The sequence below is a fragment of the Pseudophryne corroboree genome, chromosome 10 (genome assembly GCF_028390025.1).
Source record: "Pseudophryne corroboree isolate aPseCor3 chromosome 10, aPseCor3.hap2, whole genome shotgun sequence".
Classification (NCBI taxonomy): domain Eukaryota; kingdom Metazoa; phylum Chordata; class Amphibia; order Anura; family Myobatrachidae; genus Pseudophryne; species Pseudophryne corroboree.
In genome coordinates this window covers 234,750,910-234,772,084 of record NC_086453.1, presented here as the reverse complement: position 1 = coordinate 234,772,084, position 21,175 = coordinate 234,750,910, and the positions used below count along the sequence as shown (strand labels likewise).

Below are 21,175 nucleotides of genomic sequence, written 5' to 3'. Positions count from 1 at the left end.
CTGCTCAAACAGATGGGGGGGAGAAGGCTGGCTGCTGAGACAGAAGGGTTAGGGCTGGCTGCTCAAACAGATGGGGGGGAGGCTGGCTGCTGAGACAGAAGGGGGTAGGGCTGGCTGCTGAGACAGAAGGGTTAGGGCTGGCTGCTCAAACAGATGGGGGGGGGGAGGCTGGCTGCTGAGACAGAAGGGGGTAGGGCTGGCTGCTGAGACAGAAGGGTTAGGGCTGGCTGCTCAAACAGATGGGGGGGGAGGCTGGCTGCTGAGACAGAAGGGGGTAGGGCTGGCTGCTGAGACAGAAGGGGCATCTGGTTGCTGAGACAGAAGGGGCGTCTGGTTGCTGAAACAGAAAAAGAGGGGCTGGCTGCTGAGACTGAAGGGGCATCTGGTTGCTGAGACAGAAGGAGCATCTGGTTGCTGAGACAGAAGGAGCATCTGGTTGCTGAGACAGAAAGAGGGGCTAGTCGCTGAGACAGAAGGAGGGGCTGGCCACTGAGACAGAAGGGGGGTCTGGTTGCTGAGACAGAACGAGGGGCTGGCTGCTGAGACAGTAGGGGAGGGGCTGACTGTTGAGACAGATGTGGAGGCTGACTGATGAGACAGGACGGGCTAGCCGTTGGGACAGAAGGGGGTCTAGTTGCTGAGACAGAAGGAGGGGCTGGCCGCTGAGACAGAAGGGGGTCTGGTTGCTGATACAGAAGAAGGGGCAGGCCACTGAGACAGAAGAGGAGGGGCTGGCTGCTGAGACAGATGGGGGACTGACTGCTGAGACAGAAGGGGTGTCTGGTTGCTGAGACAGAAGGGGCATCTGGTTGCTGAGACAGAAGGAGGGGCTATACGCTGAGACAGAAGGAGGGGTCTGGTTGCTGAAACAGCACGAGGGGCTGGTCGCTAAGATAGTACAGGAGGGGCTGACTGCTGAGACAGATGTGGGGGCTGACTGACGAGACAGAAGAAGGGGCTAGCCATTGAGACAGAAGGGGGGTCTAGTTGGAGGGCCAGAAGGAGGGGCTGGCTGCTGAGACAGAAGGGGGTCTAGTTGCTGATACAGAAGAAGGGGCAGGCCACTGAGACAGAAGAGGGGCTTGCTGCTGAGACAGATGGGGGACTGACTGCTATGACAGAAGAGGCATCTGGTTGCTGAGACATAAGGGCTGACATGGGTTCAGTGTAAACAGGATTGACCCAGGTCGAAGCGTGGTGTAGACAGGGTCTGAAGCCGGGTCCAACCGGGATTTTGGTGTACAAGCGGTATAATTAACACTTCTTAGAAACACTTAGCATACTTAATATACAATCATTAACATAAGAACTTGCTATATACAATCATTAACATAAGAACTTGCTAATTGTAGTAAATATATATAAATTAAGACATGCACATAATGTACCTTCTGTAAATAAAAAACCCATTTACTGTAGTCTTCAGGAGTCGGGCAGAAAATTAATATTGGTTCCATAAGGTCACCTAGAAGAGACAAAAATGAACATTTACTGTACTTCATGTATGTATCTCTCAATTAGCTTACTGTATGGAAAGTTTATAAGCAGTCCTGCCAACACTTGTAAGAAATGAAAGTGTCTCCTGGATTTCACCTCCTGGATATCCACTCTATGATTTGTAGTTAAGTTAACCGCTCTGTAGCTACCTGTGCTTACTAATGCTGGGTACACACTTCTAGATTTATCTGCAGATCAATTGATCTACAGATACCTCTATAGATGGAATATGCAGTGTGTTGTGCATACACACTGCCCGATCCATCGGGACTGATGTCACAAAGTGGGTAGGCATTTACATGCGCCCATCCAGTTGTGTCGTCAGTCACTACCGGCTGCTGCAGCATGTGTACGGGCGGTGAGCTGACTACCCATACACACACAACGTTGTACCTATATATCTGTAGATCATTGTGTGTGCTGCAGGGCTGAAGCGTTATCTCTATGAACGATGGCCTTCGCAGACATATCGCTGGTACACACTGGCCGACGGGCCAGCGATATATCGGCTGTTCAAATTTACGGCTGATATACGCCAATCTGGGAAGCACCGCCTGTGACATGGGGGTCACTTTGGACACGTGAGGTTATACAAACACATTCACCACCACCAGCAAGAGGGATTTTCGCATCTAAACGCAAGGTAGTGTTCGCTTCTACCTATCACGCACAGTTATTAAAACTTTGAAAAATCTGTAACGTGGGCAACACGAGGCCTTAGGTTCTAAGAATCACAGAATCAGGACTAGAATTTGTAATTTTAATTCCAAGAATTCAGAGGTTTAGTTACAAAAAGTGTTACAAAGATTAAGAATATTTTAAAAATACACACAGAGTACAGTACAATCTCAAACAAAATTAAAGAGTTAAGAATTCCAAAGCCTAAACTTACACACAAATCTAGAATCTGGCCGTGGGGATGACACAGATGAATTGAACGGCCCACTTCTAGCAACCGCTACATCCCATGAAGAATGAACACACATATTACTGAGAGAGCGATAGTTACACCCTTCAACTGCACCCGCATACTCCCACCCTTGGGATTTTTAATCAGCTCAATGCTGGATTGCTGGACACTGGCCTTAAGGTATCATACACCCTCTTCACCTAGTTGTCTTGCAAGAGTTAGGGGAGGGGGATTAGTCCACATGGACACAGAACTCCAGGATGTTTGCTTTATGACCTAAGTGACCAGTTTGTTTGAAAATGAGAGCTGAATGATGCAGTCCTCCACCCCCAACATTTATGATAGTATGAGAAACCAGAACTTGAACATAAATTTCTTCTCCTACCTATTGCTGGGTTTTGATCTTCTCACTACTAAACACATTTATGGCCTCTGTACAGAGTGGCTTGGGGAAATGCATTTAGTAATAACCCCCTGGGGTTATGTCCACAAAATTTACAACCTAGTAGATGGAATTGGTAGGCAGACCTCTTAGGGGGTCTGCAGCACAGGCAACTGAGCTAACGCAGATTTCAGTGCAAAAAAGGCCCCCTCACAGTCCTCTGTCCAATTGACCACCTGGGGCAACTTCTTTTTGGTTAAATCTGTCAGGGGTTTGGCTAGTGGGGTACACATTTCCGGTAATACCCTGCAGTACCTAGTAATGACATAACCTGCTTTTTAGTCTTGGGGTTAGGCCACTCAGTTATAGCCTCTACTTTGCCTGGCTCTGGACGAAGCTGCAGTATTTCATCAATTTCCCTCTTCATTGCCTCCAGCACTTTGGGGGAAGCACAATATGCTGGCTGTCTGAGGGGGATCTGATTACTTGTGTTCACATGATGGGTGACCACGTGTGTTTTCCCAGGCCTCCCTGTGAAACGGGACTTGTAGGGCCGCAGTGTGTCAGCGAGCTGTTCTATCTGCTCCTCTGTCAGTTAGTCACTGATGTGGGCATCTAGCAGGGATTGCCCCTCTTTAGCAGCAGCTGCTAAATCCACCAAGAGGTCAGATTCCTGATCATTCTCAGGCAAGCTACACACAGCAAACACACAAGCTCCCCTGTCGTGATAAGCTTTTAGCATGTTGACATGATACATCTTCTGCCTCTTACGTCCCTCCCCTTTTTCCACTACATAATTGACATCTTTGTCACGCTGTACTATAGTGTAGGGGACCTCCCAGGCAGCCTGTAACTTGTTCTGTCACATAGGGACCAAAGTCAAGACCTTTTGCGCAGGAAAGATGAACTACTAGATCAGTATATCGGCCAGTGTGTACCCAGCATTACATCCAGTGAACTCTGAGTTACAGCTGAAGTACCCTGTAGGAGAAGCCGCCACAACAGCACTGGATGTAACAGCCAATGGCAAGGACAAGAGAACATTCTGGGTGGAACTTTTGTCTGAGTTATGCAAGTATGGTAAGATGTGACTACAACTGTATACATAGTTGTGATCAGTCTGGAGACACTAACACTGTATACTGGTCTGCAAAATTGTGTTCAACACTGAAAAATGCACATCACAATGCCACACACATTATATTACTGTCGCAGCAGTATCAGCCCCAGCTCTCTAACATAAACCTTACACAGTGTCAAAGTGCCACTTGCTGTGCTGGAGAAACGTAGCCATGGGTCCCTGTTGCAATGGCAGACAAACCCATACTCTGATGCGTTTGAGACTCTGCCAAGCACAACACGGTGCAGTGTGGTCTGTAAGGTATTGTGAGGGATAAATCAAATACAGTCAAGACTAACACTAGAAATCTTACCCCAGCCTCATCTGATGCTGTATGAAGCTGGGGAAAGTTGACAGAATCTACCAAGATTTTTTTTAAAGGCTAAGATGGGGATTGAGACCATCAATTTACTATGCATACACTCAGCATTAGGTTGCAGACCAATAGCACACCACTGTAGAGACTAGTAGGGTATACAGTAGGTCAGGAGGAAACCATGGCATATAAACAAGGGTTGCTTATTTTTAATACAAACTATCCATATTAATTGTCGCTTAAGCTCTTTAAATCTATGAGAACTCAGTGGAATAGATTAGGGCTAGTCGAAAGAGCTCAGGAAACCTTAATTGTACAGTAATCTATTATGACCTGACCAACTGATAAAAATGAGTTAATTTCAGTTACATATAAGAACTTCTGGAAAGTATGCAGACAAGTAAATAGATAGATTCCTATAGAGTGGCAGATTGGGAACTGAAAGTGTCCCTGGAAAAACTGTAAAACTGGCCTCAAATAGGCAGCACCAGAGATATACCGTGTAACCATGGTGGCAACACCACCCCTCACATGTCAACAAACAAAACAGACCCATATGATCGTCGGCCCACCGGGGATCTTTACTGTGAACCCTGTAGCCAATTCGTCCCTGTTCCTATATAAGAACGTAGTATTTAGAACATTTATTGTTTTTACTACTAATTAATAATTAACAGGTAACTAGATCATGGGCCAAATGTAATAGAGTGAGAGTTTCAGAAAGTGATACATTTGGAAAGGTTTTTCAGTTTTTTTAAAGTGGCAATCATTTACACTGCAAAACCAGGTTGATCTTACTGTGTAAATGATTGCCACTTAAAAAAAACCCTGCAAAACCTTACCAAATCTCTCATTTTTTGGAACTCTCACTTGGCCCCATATCTTTTGATATATGCACTAAGAATAAACCTTAACCTACCTGCAATCTGGAATTCCAAGTTCTCATTCCAAGCTAGGCTTTCCTCAATATGAATTGCATTTAATGGGAGAGTTCCCTGAGACATGAAATATATATAAATAAGAATTATACAAAGTTATGAAACCTTTCTGGTTGACTGCAATCATTATGATAGTAAATCTTGGAAAAACAAAATTTCAAAGGAGCAATTGTTAAGGACTAGAATAAATCACCCTATGGAGAAGGCTTTTTGTAGACAAGCCACCAATAAATTGCAGGTCTTTGGATAGAAGGGTTATCCAAAGCTCTTACAGATCTCTCTCTCTCTCTCTCTCTCTCTCTCTCTCTCTCTCTCTCTCTCTCTCTCTCTCTCTCTCTCTCTCTCTCTGATGTGATTACAGAAGACAGAAAATAGAACAGAAAGAGAGACCCTACTTCTATAAAAACACACCATAAAATCATAGTGACTGTGTGCGGGAACGTGTCTGAGACAGGATAGTACAGGGAGAAAGAGGTGGTGGGTCCTGCTCATTACAGCCTTTAGATCAAGGGGGAAATGTAGTGAACATTCAAAAACGAACTAGAGGAGGTGTTTCCCATTGCAAGCAATCATATTACCTGAGTGTAGACTGACATGAGGTCAGAGATGTAGGAAGGAGAGGAGAGATTAATGTTGGGGTGAGAAGCTGGATTCAGTAGAGGAACTGAGCCACTAGACTGCTTCAATCATCAGGACAGGATGTGGTCCCTGTCAGTAGAGTGAAGACTGTATGGGAGCTTTGTGTAATGTCAGGCATCTTGCATGCTGTGTAAAAAACACTCACTTGGTGTATAACTGCTGCTCTGTCAGTATCTACGCAGAGGAAGACTAGATCTTCAGGGAACAGTATCATGAGCCGATCTTCAAAGTCCTTAAAAATAGGAATTAAACATTTTGTTGCATATACTGTGCTCTGCACTTAAAATGTTTTACATTGTACGTGTGTGTGTGTGTGTGTGTGCGTGTGTGTGTGTGTGTGTGTGTGTGTGTGTGTGTGTGTGTGTGTGTGTGTGTGTGTGTGTGTGTACCACTTACATGTTGTGCAGTGCTTTACAGGGTATATTTACAGTATTTATTATAGAACATTATTTATATAGCGCACAGATATTCCGCAGCGTTTTACAGAGAATATTTGGCTGTTCACATCAGTCCCTGCCCCAGTGGAGCTTACAATCTATATTTAATGATAGTATGTGTTGCGCTCAGCTTATTGGTGTTTGGGAGCGTGAAATGTGTATTGTGGGTAGTTACGATTGTAGTGTGGAATATGTATTTGGAAGATCTGATACAAAAAGAATGTTATTTAGTTTCAATCACTTTTACTGATATTCTAAACAGTTGATACAATGATACAAAAAATGGGCAATCAAGGATAAAATGTAACTACTTGTACCAACAAACTGCACCGTCTATTGAATGTCCATACATAATAAGATAAATTTATTTTCAGGCTTTCCAGCACCAATAAGCTGAGCGTAACACATACTATATAATTGCATATGATTAGGCTGGTCACCTCATTTTATGTGCAGCAATTCGCTTAAAACACAAAACCACCAATTGCCCAGTGTGCAGGTGACATTACTGTATTCTCTTTAGCATCTATAGTCCCTACCTCATGGACACACATAACTACTACCAGTATGGTTTTTTTGGAGTCTGGGAGGAAACTGGAGTGAATCCATGCAAACTACGCACAGATCGGATCGGTAATGGATTAAACTTTTGACTTCAGTGCTGTGAGCAGTAATGCTAACCAGTATGCCAACTGTGCTGGCCCATTAATCATTCTCCTCAGTCCCTACCCTATTGGAGCTTACAGTCTAAAATGAACCTGATAAAAACTGTGGTCAAACTTAGCTCCACACAGATAGTGACCTACTTCATATCTCAGCCATGGTTCCAGTGCTACAGTATGTCGTGCCTCAAGCATGACTGTAGAATAAGCACTGACCAAGATAGCCATTAGGTTATAGCGCTACTAATGTTAAAACAGAAGTTCTATCTTTTAGCACTCACAAGTATATACAAATGCAACATGCTGTGACTGAGCGGCTCTGAGAGACTCCTATCTATATTCCACAATACTATATCTATATAATAATCCACGATGGTGTGTCTCCATCGTCTGCAGACAACTCTGACTCCCAAAGGCATCCATGACAGCAATGGACACAGGAGAAATTCATGGCTGTGAGAGAACCCCCGGCATAGATACTGTAAGTACAGCAGTACTCCGGGACTGTGAGGTGAGACTGAAGTAACATAGCATATGCCAGGTCCAGCATAGCAATAAGCAGCGGTGCAAGTATGCAGGAACGCTCGGGTACGGAGTACCCTTAAGAATGTGGCAGCGGGTACGCAGTACCACCTGCCACACACTTTGCCATTACCACAATTACAATGTACCACAAAGCAGCAAGACCATGGTGCTTGGCAGCATGAGAGCTCCTCCCACATTGTCAGGGTTACTGGGAGTGCGACAGTGGCTGTATTTTCCTGTTATAATGGAGGCATTACTATATATTGTTATTAAATTGGGGGCATTACTATATATTTTTAGCCTTGCCTCCAGATACCAAAAAAAAGGGGCTGTCATGTGGCCACGCCTCTAGTGTCATGTAGCCACTCCCACTAGCAGCATGTGCCCATGCCCCCTCACAACACATAACCACGCCCATTTTTCGGCACTCAGTACTACTTGCACCACTGGCAATAAGACATCCTATTCATTCCATGTGTTAACTCAAGAAAGTTTTTTCTCAAATACACTATCTTCCATATTGGATACCTTTAATAATAAGCTTAATAGTACCTACCCCATCTATTGTGTGAGCCGCTTGTACTGCAGACAGATATACGGCAGATCCCATGTGCTGGATGGCTTTCCCTTCCCAGTTCTGGATGGGGCATGAAGTCAGATACCTAACTAGTTCTCTCTTCTTCCACAGCTGGTCACAAGGAATCTTGTAGTACAACAAAACCAAGAAGAGTGACATCAAAACAGTGATCACTCACATATATATATAATGATTTCTAAAACATGTCATTATTCTTTACTGTTTTCTTGATTCCAGCTGTTAATGCCAATATATTTTGTACTTAAATAAATATAGCTGACACTTAGGGGTAAATTTATTAAGGTGAGTTTTATTTTAGAACTGGTAATGTTGCCCATAGCAACCATTCAGAATCTATCTATTATCTTCTAGAAGCAGCTAGATAAATGTTAATTAGAATCTGATTGGTTGCTATGAGCAACATCACCAGTTTAAAAAAAAAACAAAAAACTCTCACCTTAGTAAATTTACCCCATAAAGTGACATAGAATAGCATTTTACATCTTGCGTACTGCCGGAAATAGGGTAAACAAGCCAGGAATGTCATGTTGAGTGTACAGTGTTTTGAAATAGGAAAGAATTGTTTTGTCATTATTTTAAGACTTAAGAACATAAACAGTACACCCAACATTTCCAATTACATATTAATTCCCCTACACCCAGCCATTACAAGAGCTGGGGTTCCATATTCAGAAACTCCTCTGTAATGGTCACTTATCCCTTTTCCTTAGAGCTGATTGGTTATAGTTTACAGTTTTATAGAATTTATTTTTAACAAACTTTAAAAGAAAATGATCATACAGTAATAAGTACAAATAATGTTGAAAATGTAGCTAATTGAATAATTGTATATTTCCAGTAGGGCAAACACAAGATTTTCCTGCTTACACACAACTTTATTATATGCACAGGATACACAGAGTTTGATATATTTTGTCAGTATTCATCACATCGGTGTGAGAATGTCAACATGGTTGTAATGTTGAGATGCAGCATGTTAATATGCTTGGCATGTTGACCATAACCATGTCAATATTTATCATGTCAGCACTGATAAAATGTTGACATGATTAGCACTTCAACAAAACGTCCTTGGTGGTCTAGTGGTGACTTACCAGGTCAGGCAGGTTTGACAGCTTCAGCGGCATCTTTTTAGTCCAGCACTGATATCATGACTTTCGGGTTATCCTGCGGATCTTCCTGTGGTATGACTAACCATCAGTGGCGTATCTATAATGGGTGCACCTATTTCTTGAATACTTACCCCTCTCGATGGCAGCAGTGCTACACAATTCATGGGGGAAATGGTGCAGCGGCCATTTTCCCAGAATTCTACATATGAGCTGTAAGAAAATCACCATAAAAATGGCCACTGCCAGGGCCAGAATAACAATGGGGCGGATGGAGCTCCAGCTCCAGGTCCCCAAATAAAAATAGACCCATCATCATGGTAGCATGGTAGCTCGCCATACAGTTGTTCATAAATCATAACTATTGAAATTGTACTTATAGTTTTCTCACAAAGTAATGCCATTTTTATGTATTTAGGAAGAGAGCTCTAATAGTGTGGGGCGTGTACATGCCCACGTGGCTCTGGCCACACCCACACACAGCAATGGCCACACCCACACAGCACTGGTCATTTGCCCCTCCCTTTTCAGTATAGGCCTTTGAACATAATCAGCTCCAGGTCATTGTGGCCCTTAATCCAGCCCTGGCTGCTGCGCAATTTCCCCGAAGACCTGCGCATGTACATTACACTGGCACAGTGCTATAGACTTCTAGTGACCCTAGTGCTGACAGAGTCTACTGAACTGCCAGGTAGAGAGGAGGTGACCTGGTTGGAGCCTGCACATAGCCCCCCTCCTCTCTTAATATGCCCCTGCTAACACTAACTCCTAACACTAACCCTCCCCTAGTATCTAACCCTATCCTCCCCTGCCATAGTCTAAGCCTCCGCTGACGCTCTATGCAGAAAGTCAACATTTCACATGTTGACATCGTGAACATGTTGAAATTCTGCAGGTGCCAACATGTTCAATGTCAACCTTTCAAGAATGTCGACATTGCAGTGTTGTCATTTTAAAAGCCATTTTAAAGCGGATTGTGGGGCTCACATTGAGCTGGGTGTATGTAACTATCTGTTTTTCCTTGGACGTTGTGAGTGAAATTGTTTTTCTAAAGATGATTCCTATGTAACCAGTATTATACAGGTTGGGTATCCCTTATCAAAATGCTTGGGACCAGAAGTATTTTGGATATCAGATTTTTCTGTATTTTGGAATAATTGCATACCATAATGAGATATCATGGCGATGGGACCCAAGTCTAAGCACAGAATGCATTTATGTTACATATACACTTTATACACACAGCCTGAAGGTCATTTAATAAAATATTTTAATAACTTTGTGTATTAAACAAAGTTTGTATACATTGAGCGATCAGAAAACAAAGGTTTCACTATCTTACTCAAAAAATTCCATATTTCGGAATATTCCGTATTTCAGAATATTTGAATATGGGATACTCAACTTGTACTATCTTAAGTTTCATGAGTTTAGAAATAAACGGAAAGCTTTTATAAATGATCGCTGTGGGAAATGGTTCTTTATAACGCAGCACCAGACTAAGGTAAGCGTTATTCCACCTGAAAGTCGCTGTTGAAGCCAGATGTACACGTCACATAATTCCTTTTATTACATGGAGAATTATAATATATTAAAAACTTTTCTTATAATTCTGGTCAGTTGTAAGTGTATCCCATCTACACATAGGGGATCATTCAAACCCAGCCGCTGTTGCGGCGTGCAGCACAGTTTGCCGAAGGATGCGACCGCATGGGATTGACAGCGGTGGGCATTTTCAGGGTGGCAAAGCGGCGTTTGGGGAAGGGCAAATGGGGGCACGCTGGGACCTATTTTCAGGATGGCTGCGCTGCCAGGGGTCAACCTTAGATCTGATGCATTCGCAATTAAATTGCGGACGCATCGGGAGGCGGCCTTACACATGCTGGATGGCCTTGCCCCGTGCTGGGTGGCCCCCAGCATGTGCAGAGATGAGCGCAGATCAGGCTGTGTATGCAGCCATCTGCGTTCATCTCTGAATAACCCCCGTAGTCCAAGGGGCAGATTCAATTAAGCACAGAAGCCATTGGAACCCATTCTGGTGGCTTCCGAATCCATACGTTAACTTCAGAAGACAGTTACTGCTTGTAGTCTATAGGGGTGTGTGCAGGATCTGCCTTTTGTAACCGGTAGAAGAAAGAGCTGACGATGAATTTGTCCCATATGTTACTGGTCCAGGGTAAGATGCATACATTATGTTACTTATATATGCACCCATAAGCATGATACCAATCGCCAACAACCAATAATCAATGTGCCAGCAGTGGTATTGCTGCTTCAAAAACAGCAGGGTTTCTCTGCAAAACAGTATCACAGGTATATTAAGAATGAGAAAGTAAAAATGAATCTTGTCCTTTGTAATCATCCTTTATTTTCAGAGAATAATTATAATGATGCAATTATAAAGTATTGTATCTCCATCTTCAGTTAATTAGAGTGTGCATTACTGCATTTTCCATTGCGGCTAAGGCTGCAACTCCTAGGGATCATAAGAATACCAGTGATGTAGAACCCTTAAATAATGAACGATTATTAGCATTCTAGTTAAAGCGTGTGCAGAAAAAATGCAGCTTGCAATTAGAGGTTCTCCTGTGATCATTGTGTAGCTGTAAGGCTTTAGCAATCAAACTCTGTTGTTACATTTCTCTATGCCGTATTTTTAAATGTTAATGCTTTGCAGAGAATAAAGCAAACACAGTAAGCTGTTCTTTATTCTGTACCCTGGTTCCTAGTACTAAATAAATCATATTTTGTTTTAAATTGTAAAATCAGTAGCTACTTGTAGAATAACATTTTGCAGCAGCCTGCTAAACCTTTACTGGCTATTTTACTGTATGAAACTAATGACACCTGGAGGATTGATGTATAACTGCAACGTTAAATAATTGAAATACAGTTATAGTATCGTACTTGCATGAGTGAGATTACCTAGTTTGTATTGTATTTGTGCACTATGGGGCTGATGTATAAAAAATATAGATGCAGCTTGCAGATCTAGACACATCCCAAGATAAGCCCAGCTCGGCAAGGTTAGCATACAGTATGTGCCAGATATACATCAGGAGAAAACAGTGGTATATGTGCCAGGCTGACACTGGTCCTAGATTATGCTAGAAGATGTGACTTGACAGTGTTAGTACAGTAGTGAGGGCTGCCATCAAGGGGGTGCTGTGGGGACAACTGTCCCGGGCCCAGCCACTCTGACAGAAAGGGGAGGGCCTAGACCGCTCATACCCCCATCGCTATTACCACTGACCTGCTACAGGCCCCCATAACAGACAGTGGGGGTCATTCCAACCAAATTGCACGCTGCGCTTCCTCGCAGCCGTGCGATCGGGTCAGAACTGCGCATGCACGGCGGCCGCATTGCGCAGGTGCGGCATTGCCTGGCGACGGCTGTCGCCAGGCAGCGATGCCGCTAGCGAGGAAGATTGACAGGAGGAAGGTGGAACCGGGCGGCAACTCACTGTTTTCGGGGAGTGGTGAGTCCAACGCAGGCGTGTCCAGGCATTTGGAGGGCGGATGTCTGACGTCTATTCCGGGGCCTGCATCGCTGGATCGATCGCACAGGGTAAGTAGCTCTTAGCCTGGTCTTCTTTTACAGGAAACTTTTTTAGCATAGCAGGGCTGCACAAGCGTTCGCAGCCCTGCTATGCAGAAATACACTCCCCCATACGCGGCGTCTAGTTGATCGCACGGGCAGCAAAAAGTTTCTACGTGCGATCAACTCGGAATGACCTCCAGTATTCCGTATGGAATACTATTGAAAATGTTCCTCCCAAAATGGCGGACATTTTCAGTAGTTTGAAGAAGGAGCAGCTGGAAGCGGCCGGGTAGCGGGGATCCCCTGACAAGGAGCAGAACCCCTGACAACGAGCAGGTACTGTGGCATTATTACTGTGGTGGGGCATAATATGGTGACAGGGGTATTTTAATATTTTATTGTGGGCACCATAGCAACATTTGTAAGGACCCCTGTCCAAATGCTTCTAGAGAGACACCTCTCTGCAGCAGTTGTTACTCTTATGCTCCATTAGGAGTGCCCTAGTTCATTATCTGAACCATAGTAGTGATTTAGTTAATATTGCGCCCCATAGTAGAGCACTAGTTTATTTATGAACCATAGTAGTGCCCTAGTGCATGTTTGTTACATTGTAGGGCTTCCAGTACAGCCATTATGCAACATAGTACCACCAATTCACATTATACCATACATTGTCTCCAGTTCACATTATGTCACAATTATAGTGCCTCCACTTCATATTGTGCCACCTTACAGTGCCCCAGTTCATATTATGTAACATTATAATGCCATCCAGTTAACTGTATAACACATTACAATGAGCAAGTCCAGTGGCATTACTAGATATATTACAGGTCCCAACTTGACAGGGAAGGTGGGCCACTCTCAGCTTTGGGCCCCATAGCAGCTGCACTCCCTGCACCTATGGTAGCTACGCCCTTGCTTGATAAACTCAAAAGTGTGGGACTCAATACACAAACTGGTCACTTTTTGGTATTCCTCCTCTAGATGGTTTAGTCCAAAGCAAGCTATGATGGTACTAATCAGCCCAATAATATAGCTATGGGACATCAATGGGTGTTTGTTGATTCTGTCTTCACACCTGTACTCTTTGCAAACTTACCAGATATGATAAGATGCTGATAGGATGGGAAGCAGGAGAGCAGTGGGTATTGGCTTCCTGGATATGCTGCTGTAGAGCTGAAATCCAGAGACTCCTCTCACTAGAACTGAGGCAGGACACCTGGCGTGGTTCTATCATTGGTCCTATAAAGCATTTCATGGGAAAAATACATCAGTATTAGAGATCAAGATAAGGCAGAGTCACAATGACTCAGGTAGGGGAGACATGACTTCATAGTAACTCTGCAGTGCAATAATCTATAATTGTTTGTGACACTGTGCTATGCTCAGTTGGTAAGTTAAGGGCCGTATTCACGGGCCGATTTAGGGAGAGATGTGTGCTGAGCGTGCGGGGGGAAATGGGGGGGCCGCTCATTTCACCCAGAGGGTGAAGTGAGCGACCTGCTAGATTGGCCTGCATGCAGGCCAATCTAGCACCAGCGATAGCGATGCGCGGGGCTGCGCATCGCTATCACTGTGGGGGGTACACACGGAGTGATCGCTGCTTAAAATCTAAGCAATCTAGTCAGATTGCTTAGATTTTAAGCAGCGATCACTCTGTGAGTACCCCCCTTTAGTCTTTGCCTGTTCCAGGACACAATAATGGACACTGATTTGTACAGAACATAGACATCAATACAATTTGATCTAATTACTTACCACTGAGTTCAAAGGTATAGCCAGTCTTTGTTTGTGCATAGACCACTCTCATTCCAGATAGAGGCAGAAGGCCCTGCAAATCAGATAAATGCTACATTGTTAGAGAATATACAGAAGGTTCACACATAATCAAGAATATTTCATGCTGGCTGGTAAATGATATAAAGACATTTTCAGATTTATTGTATGTTTTAGTACTGGGACTGTCAATCAGTACATGCAAAATCATTTGATATGGGAGAAAGGCCTGATTATGCTATTTGTTGACAACCAGGACAATAGCAGCCATTTATATAGAACTAGCTGTTCTATCCATTCTTCGCACGGGAGTTTCTGATTTTCACGGTTGTAAATATAAATGAGTGTTACAAATTAGGTAAATCTATAGAGATGTAAATTTGAGACGTTTTCATGTAAGTAAATATTAATCCATGGTTCTTGCATTACCCACAGGAGTACCTGTAGCAGATAGATAGATAGATAGATAGATAGATAGATAGATAGATAGATAGATAGATAGATAGATAGATAGATAGATAGTGTATTACTATACTATGTTTATTAATACTCTTTTGGTTTTATTACTCTGACAAATGGGATTGAAATCACACTTCAGGGCCTCCGGATAACCTAGGCACAAATGCAGCAACCCTGGCAATTGAAACACTGAAGTACTGCTGCCATTAGGTTAACTCCTTGATAATATTACATCAGAGCACAGAGGTCACCCCTAACACCCTCCTTCCTCTGCCTCCCCTCCCTCCTCTCGGCCACAAGGGACTACCTGCTGTTGGGTCATGTCACTACCCATACCTGGCTCAGAGACATAGAGAAGCCCTCGCCTCTGGTGTCTCCAGCATGTTGTTTGTCTCTGGCATTCCCTGTCACATAGGCCATGTGTCAGATGGCTGCTAACGCAGGCCAGATTCAGACTCTTCCTGTTATTCAGGACATGAGACTCCACCTCACTCGAGGCCCCGGCGCCCCACTCTCTCTGCTGGAGACCTTGGGTGACCAAGGAGATAGAAAAGGCATCTCATTCTCCAGTCCCCAGCCCTATCCACTGTCGGTGAGAGTGGTGACCCCAGCAACCAGCAGTTCAGAGTGGCAGAGGAGTGAGGAGACTTGGGGAAAGGGGGGGGGGGAAATAACCAGCAGAGGGGTAAGGACAGCGTGAGAGGTTCACCTGTAGAGGTTTCAGAAGGCCCGGTGGGTGTTATAGGGTTACCAGCAGGTGGGTGAAGAGGCCAGGAAAGGAGTGATACGGTGACCAAAAGTTAGGGCTTATGACCTACTAATAACAATTTTAAAACGGGGGCGCACCAAATAACTGCCTTCCCCTGGGTGAGAAAAATTCTAGCTGATGGGGGCTGAACTTAGACTGACACGGCATTGGGAGTGTCACTATTCATCTCATTGACCCCGAAAACTATGGATTTTTACATGTCACCCCCTTTCCACCCCCACCCCTAGGGGTGCTAGGGGTGTTTTTCCCCCACAGAATTTTTTTCCAGATTTTAAGTCATATGTGTACCAAGTTTGGTGTAAATTGCTCCAGGCATTCCAGCGTTATGCCCAACACTATGGATTGTTACATGTCACGCCCTTCTCACCCCCACCCCTAGGGGTGCTAGGGGTGTCTTACCCCACAGTATTTTTTTCCAGATTGCAACTCATATGTGTACCAAGTTTGATGTAAATTGCTCCAGGCATTCCAGAGTTATGCCCAACAACTATGGATTTTTACATGTCACCCCTTCCCACCCCCACTCCTCGGGGTGCTAGGGGTGTCTTACCCCCATAGTAGTTTTTTTCCAGATTGTAAATCATGTGTGTACCAAGTTTGGTGTAAATTGCTTCAGGCATTCCAGAGTTACTGTATGCCTGAAAACTATGGATTTTTACATGTCACCCCCTTCCCACCAGGGGCGTCGGAATGGGAGGGAGGGGGGGGGGGGGGCAAGGGGGCAGCTCGCTCCCACCAAAACATGAAAGAGGCGCCAATCCACCCGCGCCAGTATGCAGCCGCTGCGTCCAGCCTCAATGCTGCCTGAACTGCTGTATTAGAACTGTTACTATACCTTTACGTGGCAGGCAGCGCTGAAGCTGCCTTCCCCGCAGAGCCGATCTGTCCCGTCCCCACTCCTGACTGCAGCGGCGGCAAGGTAGGCGCAGCAGAGCAGAGAGCACAGCCACAGACGGGCAGCTGAGCGATGGCTCAGCTGCCCAATAATGTATGAATGAGGCCGCTCGGCTATTGGCTGGGCGCGCAGGCTGCAGGGAAGGACTGGGATCCATGGCAGCTTGTGGATCACGGAGCCAGGGTCCAGCGTTATTTGGGTGGTGTGTGACCGTGTGCTGCTTGGTGAGTCTGTGTCACCAGCAGAGCAATAAAAAGTAAGGCTGGCAGTATTGTTTATATATATTTATATATGTGTATATCTATATATGTGTATTTATATATATATATATATATATATATATATATATACATATATGAAGATATATACTGTATGTATAAATATATACATGCAAAAATGAACCGTCACTCTTTGCTTAATATAGATCTTGTACGGTGCCTTCAGTAAGGTATTGTAGAGCAGGTGGAAAGACTGCGGCACTCGTGAATAATAATAATAAAGGTGCTGTTTATTGGATCGGGTCCATCATTAAATTGCCATATAAAGCCTGGCTTTATATGGCAATTTAATGATGGACCCGATCCAATAAACAGCACCTTTATTATTATTATTATTCACGAGTGCCGCAGTCTTTCCACCTGCTGTATAAATATATATATATCTATCATATGGGTTCAGTATGAAAAGTCGGCGGTCAGTATACCTACGCCGGCATCCCAATCATGGCAATGTAGACAAGGGTGCGCAGAGTACCCTAACCACCCTCCCATACCCCCTAACCCACCATGTCCACAGCCTAACCCTAACCTCCCCTATTGGTGGCTAACCCTAACCTCTGCCCCCCTTCCCCTTCCTGCTGGCTGTGGGGAAAGAGTAGGGAGAGGAGCAATGAGGAGCTGGAGGCACTCTATCTAGCAAATGTATATTATGGGCTCTACCAGGCGTAATGTGTATAAGGGGCTTTACCAGGCACATTGTGTAACATGTGTAATGGGCTCTACCAGGCGTAATGTGTAACGTGTAGTGTGTAACATGTGTAATGGGCTCTACCAGGCGTAATGTGTAACATGTGAAATGGGCTCTACCAGGCGTAATGTGTAACATGTGTAATGGGCTCTACCAGGTGTAATGTGTAACATGTGAAATGGGCTCTACCAGGCGTAATGTGTAATGGGCTCTACCAGATGTAATGTGTAACATATGAAATGGGCTGTACCAGGCGTAATGTGTAACATGTAAACAAGGAAATACAGCGCTTAAATTGTCACATAAGCAAAAACAGGTAGCATGTAAAATCTTTGTTTTATTAAAACATGGAGTAAAAATGTATTTAAAAAGTATATGTATGATGGTTGAATCAAGTGCACATAGCTGGCAACTGCCACATAAATTCAAGTATCAATCAAGATAGGTGTTTTTCCTAGTGTCAAAAAGTCCTTGCAGAAGGTAGGTATTATATAGAACCTGTTCCTATGATAGTCCCCTTGAATATAAGGACCCTATATCCTATCCGTGAGTTATAGTTACCACCAGCGTCCCTTGAGGTAATTAGGCGAATCTGCGTCCGCAAATGGCTGTTCCTCAGAGGGTGGTAGATGTGAATCCTCCACGGTATAATATAGGTTCTTTTAAGGGTCCAAGTTGTTGAAAAATCAATTGAGGGGGCTTGGTCCAGGTCCAATCCTTCCAAGGTCTAGGCAAACACACTGTCAGGCAAGTCCCACCAACGCGTTTCGTTGTAATGTGTAATGGGCTCTACCAGGCGTAATGTGTATAATGGTCTCTACTAGGCATAATGTGTATAGGGGCTCTACCAGGTGTAATGTGCAATGGGCTCAACCAGGCGTAATGTGTAACATGTGTAATGGGCTCTACCAGGCGTAATGTGTATAATGGTCTCTACCAGGCGTAATGTGTATAGGGGTTCTACCAGGAGTAATATGTACAAGCGGCTCTATCAGGTGTAATGTGTACAAGTGGCTCTACCAGGCATAATGTGAATAATTGGCTCTACCTGGCATAATGTGTGTAATGTTCTCTACTTGGCATAATGTGTATAAGGTGCTCTATCAGGTGTAAAGTGTACAAGGAGCCACTCCCAGCTGTTCCATAGAGTTCCATACAGGTTCAAGAGACCTGTCTAAGGTGGCCAGGAGCTAGGGGCGCCAAACTGAGATTTTATCTTGGCCCCCCAACCAAAAAACGTCTTGACGCCCCTGCTTCCCACCCCCACCCCTAGGGGTGCTAGGGGTGTCTTACCCTCATAGTATTTTTGTCCAGTTTGTAAGTCATATGTGTACCAAGTTTGGTGTAAATTGCTCCAGGCATTCCAGTGTTATATTGGAACATACATACACACATATACACATACACACAACACACATACGTCCATTTTTATATATATATAGATTATGCATGCCCTATTATGAATTATACACGTTAGAAGTCCCGAAAGAGCCTGGCCCTTTATAAGGCTACCAGCATTGCGATTGTATACAGGTCATCCAAATCAACAGTGACTTCTAATATCAGGAATATTTTTTATTACAGGCTACTTTATCTATATATATATATATATATATATATATATATATATATATATATATATATATAAAACAAACAAACACAAAGCAGGGGTCCGGCACAGCCACTGAATGCAGAAATGACACTGGGTGCCCTCACGAGGTAGATAACACATAGATAGAGAAGGTGCGGCACTCCAATGATTTTCACACGACCATAAATATAAATCACAACGTTTCAATGCCTTTAATCTTACGGCATTTTCATCAGGTAGTACAACATAAGTTAAAACCTCTTACCTTATAAAGAAGGTATCACCCAGTGGCGCCAACGCCGCGACGGGACTGCACACCCGGCGGCCGCGCTAAGAAATGACGTCATGGCGCTCTGCGGGAGTAAGCCAGACGTCTCGTGAATAAAGCCATCACCATAGTAACTAAACAACAATGCACGAATAAGCACTATAGGCAGCACTAATAGAACCAGAGCAATAAAGATCATATAGCAATATAGAAAACTTATACAAAGTATCATACATTACAGCAACTGGCAAGATAATAAGTAGCAGCATGTATCAATGAAAACATAAATGAATCTTACAAGATGCATGTAAAGCTAAACAATGCGAATCAATGACTAATACGTATATTTATAACTATACATATGAATAAATAAATAAATACATAAGTATAGGATCAGCAATTTAGCCGTTACTAGCAAGAACATTAATACCCGAATGTTCATTCAGGCCTCTGGGGGCTAAAGTGCCGAGTTTAAAAATCCAGCGGGCCTCGCACTGTACCAATTTCAAACCACGGTTACCGCCCCTCAAAGACAACGGTACGTGGTCAATCATACGGTATCTAAGGGTGGTCAGATTGTGCGCCGCTGTTGCAAAGTGCCTTGCAACCGGCTGATCACTGGTACCTGATACCAGGGCAGACTTGATGGCCGATCTATGAGCAGCCATTCTCTCTTTAAATGAACGTTCTGTCTTGCCTATGTATGACAGGCCGCATGGACAGATGATCTGGTAAACTGTAAATTTTGTATTACATGTAAGTCTGTGCCTAATGTATAGTGTTTTACCTGTCTGTGGGATTGTCCCAATTTGTCTCTGTCTATTTAGACAGTGTATTGCAGCCGTACATCAGAGTCCACCCTAGATACCTTTTGGATACAACTTCATTGTTGATTAAATTGCTAGCCTTGCCTAGGATGGATCCTGATGTCGTTATGTTTACCATAGATGTAGCCACCCTTAGATACCGTATGATTGACCACGTACCGTTGTCTTTGAGGGGCGGTAACCGTGGTTTGAAATTGGTACAGTGCGAGGCCCGCTGGATTTTTAAACTCGGCACTTTAGCCCCCAGAGGCCTGAATGAACATTCGGGTATTAATGTTCTTGCTAGTAACGGCTAAATTGCTGATCCTATACTTATGTATTTATTTATTCATATGTATAGTTATAAATATACGTATTAGTCATTGATTCGCATTGTTTAGCTTTACATGCATCTTGTAAGATTCATTTATGTTTTCATTGATACATGCTGCTACTTATTATCTTGCCAGTTGCTGTAATGTATGATACTTTGTATAAGTTTTCTATATTGCTATATGATCTTTATTGCTCTGGTTCTATTAGTGCTGCCTATAGTGCTTATTCGTGCATTGTTGTTTAGTTACTATGGTGATGGCTTTATTCACGAGACGTCTGGCTTACTCCCGCAGAGCGCCATGACGTCATTTCTTAGCGCGGCCACCGGGTGTGCAGTCCCGTCGCGGCGTTGGCGCCACTGGGTGATACCTTCTTTATAAGGTAAGAGGTTTTAACTTATGTTGTACTACCTGATGAAAATGCCGTAAGATTAAAGGCATTGAAACGTTGTGATTTATATTTATGGTCGTGTGAAAATCATTGGAGTGCCGCACCTTCTCTATCTATATATATATATAACTGCAAAAGCCCTCACTCACTCACTCACTGACTGACTGGCTCATCACTAATTCTCTTACTTCCCGATATGTTAGGAAGCTGAAATTTAACATAGGTATTCTTCAGGTGGCAAG

At 43.8% G+C, this 21,175-nt stretch overlaps 1 protein-coding gene across 2 annotated transcripts in view; it reads right to left on the bottom strand.

The window, feature by feature from the left end:
* LOC134966428 (probable pleckstrin homology domain-containing family N member 1) overlaps positions 1-21,175 on the bottom strand; it is a 101,240-nt gene that overhangs the window by 5,251 nt on the left and 74,814 nt on the right. For both annotated transcript variants that reach the window (XM_063943166.1, XM_063943165.1), the window contains 6 exons: positions 14,436-14,508; positions 13,777-13,919; positions 7,983-8,129; positions 5,948-6,034; positions 5,145-5,220; positions 1,389-1,465 (listed from right to left, as the gene is read on the bottom strand). In XM_063943166.1, the coding sequence (XP_063799236.1) occupies positions 1,389-1,465; positions 5,145-5,220; positions 5,948-6,034; positions 7,983-8,129; positions 13,777-13,919; positions 14,436-14,508 (603 nt within the window). The remainder of the gene's footprint in view (positions 1-1,388; positions 1,466-5,144; positions 5,221-5,947; positions 6,035-7,982; positions 8,130-13,776; positions 13,920-14,435; positions 14,509-21,175) is intronic.